Source organism: Meriones unguiculatus, chromosome 15 (assembly GCF_030254825.1).
Source record: "Meriones unguiculatus strain TT.TT164.6M chromosome 15, Bangor_MerUng_6.1, whole genome shotgun sequence".
Lineage (NCBI taxonomy): Eukaryota > Metazoa > Chordata > Mammalia > Rodentia > Muridae > Meriones > Meriones unguiculatus.
The window spans coordinates 42,763,456-42,784,412 of NC_083362.1; the positions used below are offsets into that span (position 1 = coordinate 42,763,456).

General features: G+C 40.2%; 1 protein-coding gene across 3 annotated transcripts in view; it reads right to left on the minus strand.

The window, feature by feature from the left end:
- Gtf3c3 (general transcription factor IIIC subunit 3) overlaps nt 1–19,877 on the minus strand; it is a 37,425-nt gene extending 17,548 nt beyond the window's left edge. The window contains exons 1-8 of one of the 3 annotated variants that reach the window (XM_060368362.1): nt 19,668–19,874; nt 18,683–18,794; nt 15,477–15,661; nt 12,064–12,187; nt 10,152–10,343; nt 8,870–9,035; nt 4,470–4,617; nt 3,943–4,015 (exon numbers count right to left, since the gene is read on the minus strand). In XM_060368362.1, the coding sequence (XP_060224345.1) occupies nt 3,943–4,015; nt 4,470–4,617; nt 8,870–9,035; nt 10,152–10,343; nt 12,064–12,187; nt 15,477–15,661; nt 18,683–18,794; nt 19,668–19,769 (1,102 nt within the window). In that variant the 5' untranslated portion in view covers nt 19,770–19,874. Of the gene's footprint in view, nt 1–3,942; nt 4,016–4,469; nt 4,618–8,869; nt 9,036–10,151; nt 10,344–12,063; nt 12,188–15,476; nt 15,662–18,682; nt 18,795–19,667 lie in introns of all 3 variants that reach the window. The other 2 variants (XM_021655499.2, XM_060368363.1) reach the window with 2 other exon arrangements.
- Between the last annotated feature and the right edge of the window lie 1,080 nt (nt 19,878–20,957).

A 20,957-nucleotide genomic window follows, 5' to 3' on the forward strand; every position in this document is an offset into this window, starting at 1 on the left:
GATTCCAGACTTGTAAACCATGGTTCTGCACAGCCACAATCTCAATACTAGATAAGGCAGAATTTGGATCAAGTGTATCTAAAAGGTAAGCAAAGCACTTAGGAAGCCACAGGGAGCCCCAACTCTACGTGTCATTTAAAACACAGACTGCACCAGCTCAGCCTGAGCAAAGTGTTTAAACAGGCTGACAACTTGTCAGTGGTAAGGAAGGTGTTATGTTCTCGTGCCCGAGAGAGAGAGCATACAGTCAGTCCCTAAGACATATGGCAATACGTTATTATGTAATACTTAATCTAACATCACTTATCTTTCAAAAAAGGCTTATCTTGCCAGATATGGAGCATATCCATTTAATCCCAGCACTTCAGAGGTAGAGGCAGAAACAGGAGGATTTCTAATTCTAGGCTAGTCTGGGCTACCTAAGAGCTTACCTTTGAAAAACATAGTAAAACAAAACTTGGTATGGTATCACATGCCTGTAATCTCAGCACTTGGGAAGTAGGGGCAAGAAGGGTTAGGAATTCAAGATCATTCTCAAATGCCTTGAATGTTTAAGGCCAGTCTGGGCTACAAGAGACTATATTTAAAAGAAAAACCACCAACACTCAACCGAAGGCTGAGGATGTAACTCGGCCTTGGTAGTGCTCACTTAGCATGCATAGAGCCCTGGGTTTGCTTCCCAGCACCAAATAAAACACCGTAATGCCAGCACTCAGAGGTGAAACACAGGAATCAGAACTTCAAGGTCATCCCTGGTACATACTAAACTCTAGGCCTTACTCTCCTCTACTCCCTTTGTAATGGTCTTTCACATTCATAAAAAGTGAGAAATATTAACATCAACAACACTTAACACTTAATCTACCAACAAATGTTCTCTTTTAAACCGCATGTGAAAAATTCAGGTGTGGTGGCACACATCTTTGATCCCAGCACTCAGGAGGCAGAGGCAAATGGATTTCTGTGAGTTAGAGGCCAGCCTGGTCCACAGAGTGAGTTCCTGGATAGCCAAGGCTACACAGAAAAACCCTGTCTTAAAAACCAAAACAAACAAATACATAAGATGCATGCGAAAATAATCTTTGCTCAGTCGGGGTGTTTTAACCTAGTCTAGTACATACCTCCTTTTGGAGTTACTTTCTCAATCCTATTCTTCATTATTGTGTGCTAGAGGAAGACTTCAAGTGTCTTCTCAAGAGCCATCCACCTTTTTTTCTGAGATACGGTCTCTCACTGGCTGGCTTGCCAATTCAGACAGGTTGGCTATCAGGCCCCACGACCCATGAGCTCCTGCCTCCTAAGTGCTGGAATTACAAGTACATGCTGCCACAACTCCCAGCTATTAACATAAAATTCTAAGGAAAAACTCACATCCCCATATTTGTACAGCAAGCACTCTGCTCTACGGAATAAAGCGGAGAAGCCATTTCTCCAAGCCCCAAAACGAAACATTATTTTATACACATATTTTTTTTATTTAAGATAGTTATGTTCCAATAAACCCAACCTAAATTGAAAATGTCATGAATTAAAGAGACATTTAATGTACCTAACCTACAGATTTGGTAATACAGTCCACTATAGAGTATCTCTTGCTCCCCCTCATGACTGGGGGCTGAGCACTGTAGCCAGTTGCTGGTTCTCAACATGTGAGGTTAGTACTGATCTATGAAAACATCAAAATTGAACATATGCCTTCTACTGGATGTGTACTGTTTTTGCACTATTAAGAAACTGGAAAATCATTACTTGGAGGACTGTCTGCACTATTGAAATGTCACTAAACATGTCCCAGATTACTTTTTTTGATGTTCCATGATTCTAGATATGCTAAATCAGTGAAAATGTGAGGAAAACAGAATAAATGAAACAGTAAAATATACTAAATGATAAAATGACTGCTTACATTGACAATTAAAATTTGAACAGAGCCCTCTATTTAGTATTTTCAAGACACAGGACTTCAATACTTTTGAAACAACTGTAATGTTTTTAGGCAAGGTTTTACTATAGCTGGCCTGAATTTACAGTTTTCCTGCCTCGGCCTTCAGAGCGGTGTTACAGGTAAGTACCAATGAACCTAGCTAAAAATTTCTAGGAAAAAAAAAGTCTAAACCAAATATAATGGCTAAACAGGCCTGGTGACACATCCTGGTACCTGGAAGCCAAAAGCAGAATTTTCAGTTTGAGACTAGTAAGTGCTAATAGCAAGAACCTGTCTCAAAAAAAAAGAAAGGAAGGAAAGAGGGAAAGGAGGGAGGCAAGAAATGAAGTATGGCTGTAAAATAACTTACTTAGGTCTCAGTTCTAACCGAGGCCATGTGACGGTAGCGAACCTCGCAAAGAAGCCTTTAGCTGCGCAAACCCCATGCTTCCCAGCACGTTACCTCTCACCGCCTCACTCACCTCACTCCACAGCAGCAGGGCCCACACCTGACTGACGCCCTACCACAGAAACTGCTTCACCCTCACCGCGGCTCCGAAGGAGTAAAGAGGAAGTTTATACATACCATTTAAACTTATCGACCCTATCCTACCTTCTCGAGGACAGAAAAGTCAGTCACATACACATTCCCATTCAACCAGCAGGTCTTCTAAAGGAACTCCTACTGAACTAGGCTCCCATTTCCAACAGCCTTTCACTCCAATATTTACCTGACCCTTATCCTACAGTCCCAGGTCTTGCCTCATGAATTAGCACAATTGATTTAGGTAAGTGAATTACTCCTTAACAGTGAGATGGATCTATTTTAACAGTTTCTGTTTTGGAGAACTCAAAGGATTGCAACATGATGAAATTATTAAGCATCACAGCAGGTCAGGAAGGAGGCTTTCTGAAGCAGACATACTCAGCCATCAAATCACTTCCTGTAACTCCCATCAAAATCCTCTGAAAATAACGATGAGAAATACTACACAGGAACTCTCACAGGACTAAGGACACATACTATGACCACAAAAATGACAAATTTTGTTACGACTCAGAGGAAGTCGTACATGTTAACATTTTCATAGAATAGGTTAATGAGCATGGTGCAAAGATCAGGCAAGAGCTGGAAAAGGCCCGGCCGAGGCATATTTCAGGTACAACTTTCTACTCAGATCTGTGATTATCACTCTGACTTTCAATTAGGCTAGGATAATCACAACAGTTCCTACTTTTTATGTAACGACTAAGTTTTAAGTAGAATTTTTAACAGCAGATCATATAAAGCCCTTTTAGGAAGGCCTAAGGTTCTGACCTACTCACTCTCTTTTCTTCTAAGAATAAATAAGAAGCTGAGCATGGTGATGTACACCTGTAATCCCAGCATTTAAAGGCTGAGGCAGAAGAACTGCCATGAGTTTGAGGCCAGCGTGGGTTACGTGTTAAGTTCAGGTTATGCTACAGAGTGAGATCCTGTCTCAAACAGAGACAAACGAAACAGAATAAAACAAACAAAAGTAAGTGAAAAGGAACACAGACCAAAGAGAAATGGCGTGGTCAAATGGGCATATAATAAATTAAAAAAATAATTTTGTTAAGATTGCTTATAAACCAAGGGCTAGCAATATATTTCAATGTATAATGCTTGTCCTTCATGCACAATGCTCTGGATTTGAACCCTAGCATCACAAAAAGGAAAAGAAGAAAGATTACTTAAAAGCTGATATAAGAAGCCAGACATGGTGGTGCACACCTATAATCCCAACAATCAGGAAGGAGGAGGTAGGAAGATCACTGTGAGTTTGAGGCCAGCCTGGTTTACAAAGCCAGTCCAGGACAGTTAAGGCTACACAGAGAAACCTGTCTCAGTTAAAAACAAAACAAAACAAAACAAAACACTGATATAAGAAGACTAGACTCCTGCTGCAGACATGCTCTAAGAACCTTACCACCTCAAGACCCCACACCTAACAAGAGAAGGTTATGTGTGTGTCCTACAGGAAGTGTGCTACAACCTTTATTCTCTTCTGAGGTGCCTTCTTCCAAAGTTTCCTTTTCCAGGATAATTCCAGAAAAATCTGTAATTACCTAAAAAAAAAAAAAATGAAAATAAATAAATAAATAAATAAAAGTTACATATAAAAAAACGTTTTTGTGAATACTTATTTCAAATAGTCCTTACAACATAAAACGGTATTAAAAAAAAGAATACCCCTTTTGAAATAAAGAATTCTAACTGTGGAACTTTAAATCCCGTTGACTAAAAGCAAAGATTTATGAGTCTGACCACAAACCAGCTTCCTTTCTCCAACAGAAACAGCTTGAGTGAGTCCTGCTACCATTGGGTGCGGACACACTTGGGCTCCACAGTGGTAGTATCATTTATATTTACATTTCACACAGAATCTAGAAACCTATTATCTTCACAGTTTAAATGTATACTTTAGTATATAATTAAAATGGCAACCTGCTAATTTCTAGGCATCCTTGGAAGACAAGCACAGGTTTTAAACCTAAAGGAACGACACACGAGCATTCCTACCTCCAAAGCTTTGTCATACTGCTTGTTGGAAATATATAATTCAGCTGCTATGTTAACATCTTCCATGGATACTAAGCCTTGGTGTTTTGAGAAGGCTTCTTCAATTATGTTGATAGCTGAAGTACTATCATTGGCTTCATAGTAACTCCTAAAAAAGTGAGTGGCAAGTGAATGCTTAGTTAATTCTGATTATAAAGTGTCTTAGGCTGTCTAACAATAAGTGATTTCATGTTCTTAGATGTTAGAAGGAGGAAGCACTTTAACATTACAGCAGCACCTTCACTCTCAGGTATTACTACGAGAGTAGAATAAGTGCCTACAGGAGGCTGGAGCTGTGCATTAGTGGTAGATGCCTAGCCCAGCATGTGGGAGACCCTGGGTTCAAAGCCCAATATCACAAACAACTCAAAGGTGGCAAAAACAAAGCCAAAGGGTGAAGAGGTTCACCACAACAGTATTTGCTATGTCAGCATAAGCTTCCAGTTTGAGACCCAGAACCCAGAAGTAAAAATCTAGGCATGGTGCTAGGTGCTGAGAGACAGATGCAAGCAAATCCCTGGGGCTCACTGGCAGCCAGTCTATGTAACCCAGGGCTGACCTCCACATGTACAGGTATACATTTACATGTGCGCACACCCAGGGCTGCTCCCCACATGCACAGGCACACATTTACATGCACATCTGAAAACAAGAGCATACACATGAGTCACAGTCAATCCACTTTTTTAAGAACAACTGCTGTGAGGTAAAAACACATACTACATGACATGTAAGAAGTACCAGAGCTTTGAGGGCAGAGGTCAATGGCACTCTGTTTGCTAAGATGCAGAAAACCCTGAGTTCATCCCTCAGCACCATGGGTTGGGTGGAAGTGGTCATAAGGGTTCAAGGCACTTAAGGCAGATGGTCCTACATTGGAAGTGAACCTTCTGTTCTGTAGAAAACTAAGAGCAGTTAATGGGGATTTCAAAGCAAACCTTCCTGTCTCTCCATGGCATAGGTCATACCCAAGGTCAAAAGTGACAGCGCATGGGAAGCTCCTACTGATGTCAGGACTATCGGTGTTAATCTGTCATTGTTTTGTGTTGGTTTTACTAAAAATGTACAACAGTGCTCACAGCATCAACAGGTCCACCCAAAGCAGAAGATAATGGGAATCATGCGCTGAGAAGTGCAGGACAAATGACATGAGAAAAATGATCAGTAGGCCAGTTCCATTACAAAGATATTATCTTCTTCATGATGTCTTTGTTAGAAAAGTAAAAACGCTAAAAAGCCCAGATTTGAAATGGAAAAACTCACATTAACTTCCAAGGGAAGTTAATTGTGCACAAGGTATACTCTTTAAATAAGCTGCCTGGACCTAAAACCTTGGAGTTTGTTGTTGGTTTTGTTTAGTTTAATCATGAGCCCAGGGTCTTGTACATGCTAGGCAAGCATACTAGCGTTGAGCAATATTCCCTACCAAGAATCTGCCTAAATTTTAGATATTTTTTTAATAATGAAAAAGTCCTACTTATGAAATATAAAATCATAATCAGAGATGATACAGAGAAAATTACACAGTTTCATAATGTATTCACAATATCATAATTTCAAGTATCACACTTTCAAAAGCTCCTTCTAAATCCTCCCCAACATAAAAACAGCCAACAGCTCGTTGGGATCCATTTCTCCCCCCAGGATGACAATCAAACTTAGATAACTTCAATTTCCCCAGTATCCACGTAAGAACAATAGAATGGCTGATCCAGCCTGAGCTCTTCCTTGATTTTTGCTTTTACTAGAAGTACTCCATTGTAAATGACATGTAATTAATGATACTCTAGCTCTGTGTAATTTTACTTTTGCTTGGGAAGTTTTACAAATTTAAAGTAACAGATTCACCTTTTTATTCTTTTAATTAAGTTCAACTATTTTTTAAAAAAAGTGTATTGCTCTGAATTCCAAAACATACAACACACTATATTTATAACCTTTCAAACCTGTCAGTGACAGGCTGATACAAAGTGCTATCAAGAGAAAGAGGAAGGGTTGACCTCAGGGGAGGAAAAGGTTTCTGCAGTGGATACGGCAGCAGTGCCCACTGCACTTTACCTACATTATAAGCTGCTGTTTCAGCACAGGACCTCCCTGGGCCACACCTTTGCTGTCTGTATTCAACTGTGCATGTGCACGCAGGAAGGCAAGTGTCCTTATGGACATTTTTAGGGAAAGTCCCTATTTACCACCTTAGCCTTATGCATAACTGGGTGTGCATATGATTAAAATCCCGTGCATTATGGGAAGGAACATGAACAGCAAGAAGTGTATACATGACCTAAACAACCAGTCAAAATAGAGAGCTGCCAAACTCCTCCTTCTCTTGAACCCCAAAGGGAATAACTGGGGCACCTGAATACTTTCTCACTCATGGCCTGAAGTTTCTTTCTGATCTGTATTATTATTATTTATTGTTACTATTATTACAATCTCGTTTTTGAATAAAGTTTCCTTGCTACTGTGTAGACTCTTATTTTCAATTCTTTGCATTAGGGACTAAGAAGCTATAAGCACCTGACCTAGGCCCCACCAGAGCTAACCTTACCATTCTGCCAAAAAAGACCTCCAGGCCACTAACCCTCAGGGCCGACTCTCAGTTTTGGGACCTGTCGGCAATGCTCCACATGTACTCCAGCAGCCTCACTGAAGTGCTCTCCTCCATCAGTCAGAACACCACACTCTTCATGGCTTTCCTGCACTGGACCTTTCCTTTTCTCTCTGGCTGTCTGCTCTCCTCTCCTGCCCTCTAAATGCTGGAGTAGCTTGCGGGTCAGTCCTTGCTTAAAGCTTTCTCTCACTGCCTTCTCTTCCCTCCCTCCTGCATACATGACAGCCATACAGGAGCCTGGCACACACATGTGCACATACATGAGCACACACACTCCTCTCATCAGTGCATCCATCTTTACACAAACTTTTAAGTTACACCGAGAATTTGATTACTTCTTACTACCCCCTGCTATTTCTTCCCTGATCAAGCTATGATCTTCCCTCCCAACTATCATTTCAGTAATTTTCTAACTAGTCTTCCTGTTTCTGACCTTACCACGCTTCAATTTTTGCTCAAAAGAGCAACCAAAATTGATGCACTTAAAATTTAAGTCACATTATATCACTTTTCTACTCAAACCCTTCTGTGGCTTGGCTTCCAAAGTCCTTACCCTACCCCCAAGCTGCTGCTGTGCTCTGGAAGCTCGCTGCCATGTTCACCTTAATGCATCAGCTTCCAGCTTGTTCCCTGAACATACCTGTACCTATGTCCTAAGGCCTGTGAGGCCTTCAGTAACCCTGGTTTTAAAATAACACACTCTGTACCTTGTTTCTATCATGTTTCCCTGTTTAATTTGTCTTCATCACTTATCAATTATGTTAAATATCTGGCTGTTACTTGCTTTCTATCTATCTCCCCTCATAAGCTCCATGAGGGCAGAGAACTTCTAATAATTGTTTACTGGTCATCCTGGTTCCTTATACAATGTTGCAGAAGATATACTCAATAAATATTTCTGGAAGGCAAATGATCAAAGCGAAGCCTAATCAATCAACTGGCCATTGCCTCTCTTCACATATAATAAAAGCGAAAAACAAATTGATCTTCACGAGCACTTAATAATTCTTCAGGTCTATTAGACTAATCACAGTAGTAGCTGCAAGGTCATCAGTGCTCAAAGCATACCTTCGGCCATCAACTTAGAGTTGCTTCCCTCACTGAACTTGTAAAAATATATCTACTGCTCCTAAGTTCTAGCTAAAAAGCATCAGAATGCAGGTCAAAGAATTCACGGGTTAATCCCAATATGCCAAATCAATAATTAGCCCAGGATGAAATGCTGCATTGTGCTCTTCAAACAGAAAGAACAGCAGAAAACATCACTTAGCCAGATACTTCCTGCTTTGTTCTGCTGTACAACAGAGAAGTAAAGGCTATTCCAAAGAAAACCTGTGACAGCAGCATGTCACTTAACATACTATTTTAGTAATGACTCAAGATCAGAGACTATTCCAGGCTACAAAGACTTCACTGACATACCTTTAACAAAAAATCATTTCAAATTATTACAAATATATACAATATCAACAAAGTTCAAAAACCTGGCACTCTCATCTCCTTGAGAAACATACCTCATTTTTAAGCTTTTGAGCACTGGAAGTGCAATCTTACGTAGAAAACTTTCTGAACAATCACACCCTTTACTTGGAAACCAAGAAGCACTAAATAAAAAAAATAAAAAAGCAAAACACAGAAGACTAAAATTTGTTTTAGACCTCAGTGCAAAGTACATTCTATTTCTAATAGCGTTGATTTGCAAAATGACAAGTAAAGGCATGTATGTACATATACTTCACTTCAAACTTACTTTGCCATATCTCTAGCCAGCTGCATAAAACGTTCTCCATCAGATGGAGACAAAAGATTTAAAATACGCCTATAGCCATCCATGGCCATTTTGTGATCACCCATCTGTTCATAAAGGCTTGATCTCTCCCACAGGTAACGGACATTAGTAGGTTCACATTTAAGAGCTAGAAAGAAAAAAAAGAGAGAAAAAATTTACATATTTATCAAAAGAGGTGTGACTTACCTCAAAAATGCAATAAACACTTTCCTAGTGGAAACAAAAAAATTATTCTGGAATAAATCTATCTTCATAAGAATTCTTGACTGGGCTTGATCTAAGACCTGACTTGACTTTCTGCACTAATCCTAATTTGGTTGCTCAAGTCACAAAAGTTAACAGCCTGAAAGCAACACTGGGCACAGTGGGAAATCTAATGTACTGTTCAGCCACTAATTTTGTGCTCTATTCAACACAATATGAAGTGAGTCACAAATAAACATGAGAACAGAGGGCTCCAGCTAAATGCATAACAGACTATAAGAAACAAGTACATTTGGGCTAGCAGCATAATTCAACAAATACAAGAAACAACCTGTTCTATAACTAATACTTCTGCAGCATCCTCTATACCTAAGCCTCAGGGAAAATCACAGAAGATGAGGTGGAAAGATTAGAGAGCCAGGGAACCTGGATGTTTGCTGTGAGACAGTGCACCCTAGACACAACATGAAAAATGCACCCACAAACCCTTAATATGATTGCCTGAACAAGACCAGCATAATGACTGCTAGTCGATAAGCCAACATGGATGAAGAAAATTGTGCATGAAGATCTATAGGTGTGAATGGACACTGAGAGAGGGAGAATCTTCCTCCAGTGAGGAGGGAGGTACTGCCTTATCCCATGTGGTTAGCCCTGGCCACATACATGTACAAGTAAGGCTACATGGACTTAGCAGGCTTTCTATATGTGTGTGTATTATATGTGGTTTACATATATGTGTGTGTGTATACATGTATATATGCATTTCTATATACATATATACATACACACATTTATGTAAAGACACACTAAGAGGTGAACATGAATTGGGAGGTCAACATGAAAGGAACTGAGGAACTAAAGGGGAGAGAGAAAGCAGAAGTGATAGAGACACAGTTCTCATGTAAAATATTCTCAAAAAATTTTTAATTAAAAAAAGAGAAAAAGAACATATACACTTGGGCTAACAACATACCCCCCCCCAATGCACTAATGGCCTGTCATGTAATACCTAATAAAACAAGGAGACTGCCATTACCTTTTGTATAGCAAAAAATAGCCTGCTTAATGTTATCTTGTTCCAGAGACATTTCTGCCAGCCTAACCCATTCTTCTGTGTCACTGGGATTTAAATGTGCAGCAATCAACTCAAACTGCAACGATTTCTCCATGTCACCTTGGTCCTCGTATATCATGGCAAGTGTAGAGAATGGCTCATAAGCCAAAGGAGCTATAATAATAAGAGAGAACATAAAATAGATTACATTGGATAAAGGAATAGGCTTAAGCTGATATAGATGCTACAGTTCTAACTATAGATATTTTTCCTAATAACTAACGTCTAAATCAGTCTAAAAGAATTATAAAAACTATTCAACATAACTTAATAATATAAAACACTACATATTTTCTTTATTTTCAAACACTTTTAGCCACTTATTATTTATTATTTACTTGTTTTTGGAATGGACCCTTGCTACCTAGCTCAGGCTGATCTCAATGTACTATGTAGACATGGTCAGTCACAAACCTGAGATGCCCACAGCCTCCCTATTTCTAGAACTTAAAAGCAAGCACCATCATGCTCAACATCATTTTTAAACTGTCATTTTCTTTTAACAAAATACAATTTCATAAAAACCTTACTTCCTACCATGCTATCCTTATTAAAGTCTCCTGTTACTAAGGCTAAATATGGCCTAAAAACTTGGCAATTCCCCACAAGAAGCATCAGTCACATCAGTGAGGATGAACTTTCACTGTTTAAAGCTCCTGCACCATAGAGGGTAGATGCACACAGGGTACCCAAACAGCACGTCAGTCAAATATGTCAAATGTAATGATTAAGCTATATTTATAATTTGTTTTGTTTCGTTTTTCGAGACAGGGCTTCTCTGTGGAGTTCTGGCTGTCCTAGAACTTGCTCTGTATACCAGGCTGGACTCGAACTCACAAAGATCCACCTGCCTCTGCTTCCCAAGAGCTGACATTAAAGACATATGTCACCATTGCCTGCTTTCTAAAACACTATTTATGGGGGGAAAAAATCTCAAAAACTGTCAGAGACTTTTCAAAAAATACTTCCCAAAATAAAGTTATAAGCTGAAATAAATAATATTAGACAATAAAAACCAAACATATTCTAAAGAAATGCTTAGTTAATCTTATTTCTAATGGGCTAGGGACATACGTAGTAGCCACAAGTTACCATAATGAATAATCCCAGAAATTACAGTAAGACTTATAAAAGGACCAAATATAACTAAAAGAAAATGCCAGGATACTGAAAGAATACATTTGTTGTATAACAACTGCCCAAGGTACACTGCAGGGCAACTGATAGCAACCACAAAAGTAATGTGATACAAAGATGTGCCATTTAATGGAAAGATTAAAGTGATGAACTTAAATGTATGTTTACCAAAAGATAGATTAAAATAATTTAGCACTACCTAATCTAGAAAATGAAACCAAAAGGAATAAATATAAAACATTATGAAATTCATCAGAATGTTCTTCAAGTTATTTTTAACATAATATTCTCACCATTTAAAAGAAAATTAACAGCACTGAGGGCATAGCTTGGTAGAGCACCACCCAGAGTGCAGAAAGGTGTAGATTCAACCCACAACACAATAGAGAGAAATAGATATATTGGCTAACTTAAAAAGATTCATGCTATAAAAGCCTAAAACTCCTAAAATGAACAGTTGAAAGGAAAGGGAGGAACGAGAGAGAGTTCGAAAGACATTACATATTTTCACTGAATCCCATTCTGTGGTTTCATTTCTAGTAACACCTATCACGGTGAAAAGTGGCAGGTTAGCATTGCTACAGTCACCTCTAACTGCTGAAGGACTTCCTAAACAGCACATCAACTGCTTCCCCATGTGTTTAAAAAGCCAACCACTTAACTATCAGCATCATCAACAAGTCCCCTCAGAAAGCACCTTGTCTTATGATTTCCATGCACATCAATCTGGCCTCTTCATGTTCTCCTCGAGCAAATCGAATATTGGCTTCACCCATGAGGCCTCTCAGGGCTCTGGGAAGTTTACTCCGAGGCCTCTTCTCCTGTCCAGAGGGAAAACAATATGGAGATTAAGAATGCTCAGATTAAAACAGCAGGGAGAGGTGGTACATGTCTATAATCCCAGCACTCAGGGAGGCAGAGGCAGGCCTACAAATCGAGTCCAGGACAGCCAAGGCTATACAGAGAAACTCTGTCTCAGAAAACAAAAGAAGCAACCACAAAAAAGTTCAAACACAATGGAAACTTCTCTCTAAAAATTCTTACTCTTCTAAACTCAGAACTAGGTTATCAATATTATATTTAAAATTCTAAAGCCTTAAAAGTTAAGTCTAATTACACAAAGCAAGCAAATTCAAATGTAGCAAGGAACAAAAATATTTTATGATACTCTCCAAAGAGGAACACCAAAGAAAGCAAAACCAAACAGAAACAAAAACCTTCCTACAGCTGAAAGTTCAGAGCACAACTACCTCCATCCTGTCAAGTGGTCAGGAATTTAGTAAACAGCTGATGAGCACAACAGCATCAGCATGCAACAAGACGGGTTACATTACATTGTATGCAGGACACACACTAGAAAGTCTGAAATTCATCACAATAAACTGGGTTAAAAAAAAAAAAAAAAAAAAACCCTGAGTTACACAATGGATCTTTCAGTAGCAAAACTACACAACATTTGACACAGAAACAACTAAGTCTTTCATAAAACGCCCCAAAATGAAGCATGAGAAATGAATGACAATTCACAACAACCTCAAAAAAAAAAAAAAAAAGAAAGAAAGAAAAGAAAAGAAAGAAAGAACAAAAAGAAAAAAGAAAGAAACCTAACCAAGGCAATAAAAGAATCTCTGAAGGGTTATACTAAGGAAGACAAAAAGACCTCTAACTCATGAATTGTCAGAATTGTATAAATGACTATTTTACCAAAGACAGTTTACAGATTTAATGCAATCCCAATCAAAATACCCAAAACATTCTTCTGAGAAATACAGGAAAAAAAATCCTAAAACTCATAGGGAACCACAAAATAAACCAGACAGTCAAAGCAATCCTGAGTAAAAAGCACAATACTAGAGGGACTGCCATTCCAGATTTCAAGCTAGATTGTAGAATTATAATAAAAAGAGTATGACACTGACACAGAACAGACATGCGAACCAATTCAACAAAACAGAAGACCCAAATATGAGTATACAGAACTACAGCTGCTGATACTTAACAGATACCAAAAATATACACTGGAAAAAAAGACAGCATTAAAAAAATGTGCTGGGAAAACTGGATGTCCACATATAGAATAAAATTAAACCCAAAACTACTACCTTACACAAAAATTAACTCCAAATGGATCAAAGACCTGAATGTGAAACCTAACCCTGAAACTACTAGAAGAAAACATAGGCAGTACCCTACATGACACAGGTGTTGGAAGTGATTGCTGAACGGAACCCCAGTTCCCAAGGAATTAGGGCCAACGATTGACAAGTGGGACCTCACAAAACTAAAGAGCTTCTATACAAGAACAATCAACCAAATGAAAAGGAATCCAATGAAGTGGGAGAGGTTCTTTATCAACTGCACATCTGACAGACAATTAATACTTAGAATATATAAAGAACTCAAAAGACAGTAAAGAAAACAAATGACTCAATTAAAAAAATGTGTTTGAAAATATTATATTGAGGTAACCCAGACACAGAAAGACGAATGTCACATGTTCTCTTTAGGTCACATGAATCCTAGCTCCAAATCTTCAGATGTGAGCATATGACCTTGAGAAACTGCAGTGCACCTAGCAGGAGAGGAGGCTGTTACATCTAGAGATGGGAACAGGACAAGGTGCTGAAAGGAAAAACAGAAAAACAGGTGAGGAAGACTTACCTGGGGAAGAGGGAGAAACAGAACAAAAGATGTTTAAAAAAACCCATGGGAATTGTAAGAGTGTGTGTGTGTGTGTGTGTGTGTGTATTTCTGTGTTTAATAAAGTTACACTACTAGGGAGAGATAATGCTTCCCCCAAGAGTGACAGTCTACCCAACAAAAAGTCCAATGCCAGGGAAGACAAGACCCCCTACCCCTGCAAAACAATACAGACTACTGTTATGGCCCTTGGCTGTCTACTAAAAATTGAAGGTAAGACTCTCCTGATGAAGACAAAACACACCAGATAGATGATAGAGGAAAGATCTAGCACTGACCTGGAAGACTCTTCCCAGAAGATAAGCTCTTATATAATCCAAATATAATCAACAGTCATACTCAGCTGTAAAGCCTAGAAACTACAGCTATGACCAGAACAGCAAGATACTCTTAAAAAGGTAATAATGGCACCTATATATATGCTGGGCACCACCTTATTGAACTTATCCAACAAGAGGAAATGCATGGCTGCAACTGTAAAGCTGGGCAAGTACTCATAGCTAGTGAAGCCACGAAACCTAGAGAAGAAAAGCATAACTTCTGTGTTCTAAATATTCATCCTCCATCCACAGGCAAGTGTAGCTCTCCTCATCATGAAGCTTCCTTTTGCAGCAGATGGAACAATCACAAAAAGCCACAACTGATCAAAATGTAGAGATCAAGTGACAGTCTACAACACAAATTATCTATCTGAAGCTCAGGGAACACTGCAGAAATGGGGGTGGGGAGGCATTTTAAAAACCAGAGAACCAGGACATCTGCTGAGAGACTGTGTCTACTATATACGAAAGTGAAAATATACCCAAGAGATCTCAACAGTATGGTTACCTAAGTAACACCGAAAGACCATAAACCTAAACCAAAACCGTAACACCATAACACCTAACCATAACATAACATAAACCATAACACCTAAAGAATGACCGTAGCAACTGACATGCAATGTGGATGGGAGACCTCTCACAGGGCCCAACCCTACAGAAAGAGCTATAGGCAATCAATGCTGCTGAGAAGGAAAAATCAGATTGGTAACCCTGATAGATTACCAATCCCAAGTACATATACACAGTAACAGAATTAAATGAACTCAGCATGTTGTAGACTTACGTATTTATTCTCTCCCACCTCTCTCACACGTAACAATAATTATGAAACCATGATTTTAGAGAGTGCACAGAGATGACACAGGAGGGGTTGGAGGGAGAAAATGCGGTGGGAAGTGATGCAAATACAGTACACATCTATGAAATAAAAATTAAATTTAAAAAGAAAGAAATGAATAATGGTAGTTGCCTCCCATTTTTTGTTCTTACTGTTGAACTATTTCCCAAGTATAACTGAAAGTTTCCTTTTCACTGACTATATCACTTTCATTCATTTTCCTAAGCATTAAAATAATTAACAACTTACTTTCATCATTTTTTTGGTTTCACGGTTGAGAACCATCTCCAACACAAATACATCTCCTGCAGTAGGTTGCTCTGGTGTCTCCTCTTCCTCCTCCTCCTCTTCTTCCTCTTCATCATCTTCAGTCTCTCCAAGCATGGAAGCAAAGACTTTGTGAACTGACTTACTCACTCCATCTGATGTTTCTCCTAAGGGATGGTATGTTAAAGTTTGGGGAGAAAAAAAAATCAGTACAATAACTTTAAAATATTGCTGGTTCACAGAGTACAAATTCCTTACCACAGCAACAAACTTTGAAAGTAAAATAGCAAATAAACACCCCACCAAAAAACAGAAAAGAAAGCTGTCACAAAGCTATGTCTTTTAATCTGCAGGAATGTCTGATTCACCTTCTATAGCTCAACCAAAAAAAGCAAAATAAAGAGCAAAATCAAAAGCACATTCAGAGATAGGTAAAAGCAGAAAGGGAATTTTTTTTTTTTTTTTTTTACATTATAAGGCACATTATAAAACACAAGAAAACCTAGTGGTATGGTGATCTCTAACTGAAACCCAAGACAGGAGCTTATTAACTGATATAGCCAATTCATGAGCACCAGGCTTAGTGAGTATGATGGTTTAAATAAGAATGTCCCCCATAGGCTCATATATTTGCCAGGAAGTGGCACTAGTGATAAGGATTGGGAGGTATGGCCTCTGAGGAAGTATCACTGGGGTTAAGCTTTAAGGTTTTAAAAGCCCACCCAGGCCCAGTCTCTCTCTGTGTCTGTCTGTCTGTCTGGTCCCCTGGCCTCCTGGCCCCCTCTGCCTTAAGAATCAGCTACTTCCAGCACCATGTCTGCATGCTACCATGATCCCAGCCCCGATGAAACTGGACTAAGCCCTGAAACTGTAAGCCAGCCCCTAATTAAATGCTTTCCTTTATACGAGTTGCTGTGGTCATGTGTCTCTTCATAGCAACAGAACAGCGATGAAGACAGGCTCAAAACACAAGCTGGAGTGTGATAAAGGAAAATGCCCAGTGATCATTTCTGGCCTCCACACATGTATACACGGGCACACATGCACACACACACACGCATATGCACACATTCATAAGGAAATAAAATTACCATTATTTATAGAAGACATGATCATGTTGTATATAATCCAAAAGATTTTGCATACAAACTGTCAGACTCTATGGTTATTTGGCAAGGTTATCAAATACAAGACTTTAAAAGTTATAAGGAATTGATCCTAGGGCCTTGCTAGGTAAATACTTTACACTAAGTCATACCCTCAGCTCCCCCCCCCTTTTTTTTTCTAAGACAAGAGTCTCACTAAGTTCAGGCTGGCCTTGAACTCATTCTGTAGCCCAGAATGGTCTTGAACCTGGGATCCATCTGTCAGAGCCTCCCTAGTACATAGGATCACAGAGGGGTAGTTTTATGTATCAGCAATAATGAACTGTAAATGACATTTAAAAGGCCTAGGCTGTGTGGTATATAGAAAACAACCTTAAGAATTGGTATTCAGAAACATCAAAGAAAAAGACATAATTCTATTATTTATACACTGTTCACCTGCATGTATGCCTATACACCAGAAGAGGGCACCAGATCTCATTATAGATGTTTATGATCCACACGTGGTTGCTGGAATTGAACTCATGACCTTTTGGAAGAACAGCCAGTGCTCTTAACCTCTGAGTTAAAAGGTTAACTGAGTTAACAGTAAGGCTGGAAGTCACCTAGTGGTTCTGCTGCTGTAATTGAACCTGATACTAAACTGTTTACTGAAGAGCTCACCTTTCCCTAAACAGATAAGCAAGGGCCCTCAGGTTGTCAGAGTTTCTTCAGCCTTTTCCTATCCCACTTGCCTGGAAGACACAAAGCTCAATCCTGTCTCCTTGCCTCTTCTTCCAAGATTGTCCAGAAACTCAGGAACAAAGAGTGAGTTTTTCTATGCAGAAGATTACTTGTTCAGAGGGAAAGTACCACACAAAAGTAGAGTTTAGTTTAGCTCTCCAGCCAGGCCCCCTAAACATGAAGCTATAGTCTAACTGACACCAGTATCCCAAGTAATTTGATGTGGGCAATGAATACAATAAGAATAAGCATTCTATCACTAGAAAAATACACCAGTCACTGGAAACTGATAAACACGTATACTCCCTGAGATACTCATTTAGGCTGTGACAGGTTTAATTAGTCTGGATGTCCTGTAATACCTGGATATGAAAAGCTAAGGGCTGTGTTCTAGCTTGCTTTTTGTCGCTGTGATAAAATAGTGACCGAAAACAAGAAAGAATGGGCATATTTGGGTTAGAGGTTATGGTCCATCAGCCAGGAGAGCCAGGGCAGGAGCTCAAGGCAGGACGCTGGAGGTGGGAACTGGAATGGAGACCATGAGAAACATTGCTCACTGGCATGGTTTCCAAAGCTTGCTAAGACAGCTTTCTTACATAACCCAAGACCATCTGAGTGGCACTGCCCATAGTGTACTGGGCTGGGGGCCCTTCCACATCAATCATCAGTAAGAAAATGGTACACAGACATGTCTCATGGCCAAGAGATCCCTCTTCCTAGGTACCTCCAGTGTGTGTCAAGTTGACTAAAAGCAGCACAGTCTGCTGAAGTGAGGCAGCACACTAAGAGACCTATGATGGATGTGAAGTCCCACCCGCACAGCTAATTCTGTACAGCAGTACAACTCGGGACTGTCCGGAAAAGGTCTCCCATTGAGGAGGCCAGTGGCCAGTTTAGAAAATGAAAATAGAGGGCTGGAGAGATGGCTCAGTGGTTAAGAGCACTGTCTGTTCTTCCAGAGGTCTTGAGCTCAATTCCAGGCAACCACGACTCACAACCGTCTATAATGTGACCTGGTGCCCTCTCCTGGCATGCAGATGTAGATGCAGAGCACGCACACACATTAAATAAATAAATAAATCTTTAAAAAAAGAAAGAAAGAAAACGAAAATAAAGAGGCCCTAAACAAATGTTGGGATCAATTTTAAACCTCACAACACTGGAGCTATATCAAAACAACAGTCATGCCATACAACAGTTTGAAAAAACAATATTAAACATCTACTATGTACCAAACACTGATAAACTAGGTAATAAAAACGGAATATCATTACAATAAAAGCAAATACTGTGTTTACTACATTTCTTTGCTTAAGTGCTCTTCACATTTAAAGCTGGCAGCAATCCAGCTCAACACACCTTCATTGGCATCTTTGTTCTGGGATTTGGCAGAGTCAATTCCTGATGACGATGGAACTTCAGAATCATCTGGGTTTTCTTCAGGGGATGATTTTCCTTTTTCCTGAACACTCTGTGATTGGAAATCAGTTAAACAGTTCCATAAACTAACGCAGAGTTAACTCTCTCTGCCTCGGATAGGGCATTTTTTTTAATCTTTATAAAAGCTGAACTTCCACTCCGGGTATGTGGATTCTAAATCTGAATAGTTTCAAAGCACTTCGAAGTACTTAAGTTTAGTTTATGTAAGTCATTTGCAAATATGTATAAAATAAATTAAAATAATTTCATTAATCTAACACCTTAAATAAAACATAGGGTGCTTAGAAGTCCATGAATCAAGAAACCACTAGTTAACTTCAAAAGGGTCAACAGATTTTATGTTCCCGTGGCCTTCGAATAAACAAGAAACTATTTAAAAGCTCAGATATTTACTAAACTCTGATATTCAAACAGTCAAGTTCACTTTTATGTGTAGGATAAAAAAATCACACCACCAAAACTCCTCAAAAATAGTCGCTCCAGGGGTGTAGCTCAATGGGGGGGAGGGGGGCTTTGATCCCCAACACCACTGTACATACAAGAAAAGCAAAGGGCCTCCTTCTTAAGAGAATGGTGACGCACAGCACCCCACCACGGTCACAACCTAGTGGCAAGGCCACGTTTAGAACGAGTCAAGACTACCCTGGTTCCAGGTTAGCTGGAGAGCATTGGGCTATCAGCCAATTAACACTTATTGTGGGGGCGGGGTAGGTTAGCGCCCATCGAAGAAAGCTTTTGGGTGAGGGGATGTCTTTAGGGGCGCCGAGTACCGGGGTGGGGGGGGGGTGAAAATCGGAGTTTCTGGGGGAGGAAGAAGCTGTCGGGGTCCCGGGCCCACCCTGGGCAACCCACGCCGCTGTTTAGAGAAAACAAGACCGAGGAGCACCGGGGCCCAGCAGCTCACTTTCTTCTCCCGGGTTTTTCTCTCTTCTCTCCGCCTTTCGAATTCTTCAAAGGAGATTTTCCCTTCCAGGTAGTCGATAAGTTCCGGGCTGAACCCCGACATGTCTGCGGAGCCGAAGCGGCGAAAGCAGGCCGGGAAACCGGCGAACGCTCTCAGGCCCTACAGGGCACCACGGAGAGTCGGACGCGGCGTCCGTCCCGGAAACCGTCCCGGCCCGCGCCGCTACCGCGCGCTCGAGTTCCGCCGGCACGCTAGGCCCAGGGCCTCCTCCTGCAGACCCGGAGCATCCAAAGGCATCTTTCAGGCACCGGCCTCTCTTGGGGTAGCGGTTGAGAGAAACTTTTGATCTGGGGGTGCAGCACAGTGGCAGAGCATTTGCCTGAATTTCTATCTCTAACACCAATCAACTTTTTTTGTCCCGAATATTCAAACTTTTAAAGGGGATCAGACTCCTCATACGGGGCGTCTTACTGTTTAGCCTGTTACATACATCTCTCAAAATAAGCTTTAGAAACCTGTAAGAGAAGAAAAAGGAAGAGGGATGGGGATAGTAATAAACCACAGAGGATATATTAAAAAAAAAAAAAAAAAAGGCAAAACCTGAGGAGGAAAGGTTTAAGATGGGGAGAGGCGGGCGGGGGTGAGGGGCGGGGGAGAGCGGGGCGGAGTGGGGGGTCGGGGCGGAGTGGGGGGTCGGGGCGGAGGAGAGGAAGGGATTGGGGGAGAGAGGTCAAACATGCATATGCACACACATACACAGGAGAGGGAGGGAGAACATTATTTTCGACTCCTAGGAGCTCTTATGTTGTGTTATAGCTTGTTCTTTATCCTGTTCTAGAGACACTACCTATGAACACTGAGACCATTAGGAACATTAGCTTATGTGTCATCATAAACGCGACTAGCCTATTAGCATGCATTCCAAACATTTGTGAATCAAGTTGAATGAAACTCCAAGAGCTTTTGGAACTCTGGGCAAAGGAGTTGAGTTCAGCATAGTTCTGGCTTCAGAGATAAGTTTTTAACCATCTTTATAATCCAGGTGAAGGGGATCTGTAGGGGTGTGGCAGAAAACTATCTCATTTTTAGGAGTCACTGTGTTTCTCCTGAGGAAGGATCCTCAGTGTTCTACACAGGCATGAAAACATACACTGGCAGTTCGAGTGATGTTAATTTAATGCCCAGAAACCACTATGAAGTTTACTCTCCTGAAATCTTCCTACAGTTGAGGAACTGTGCCTAAGAATCAATGGCTGTCTCCAGACTAACTCAAAGGGGGAAAGAGAAAGA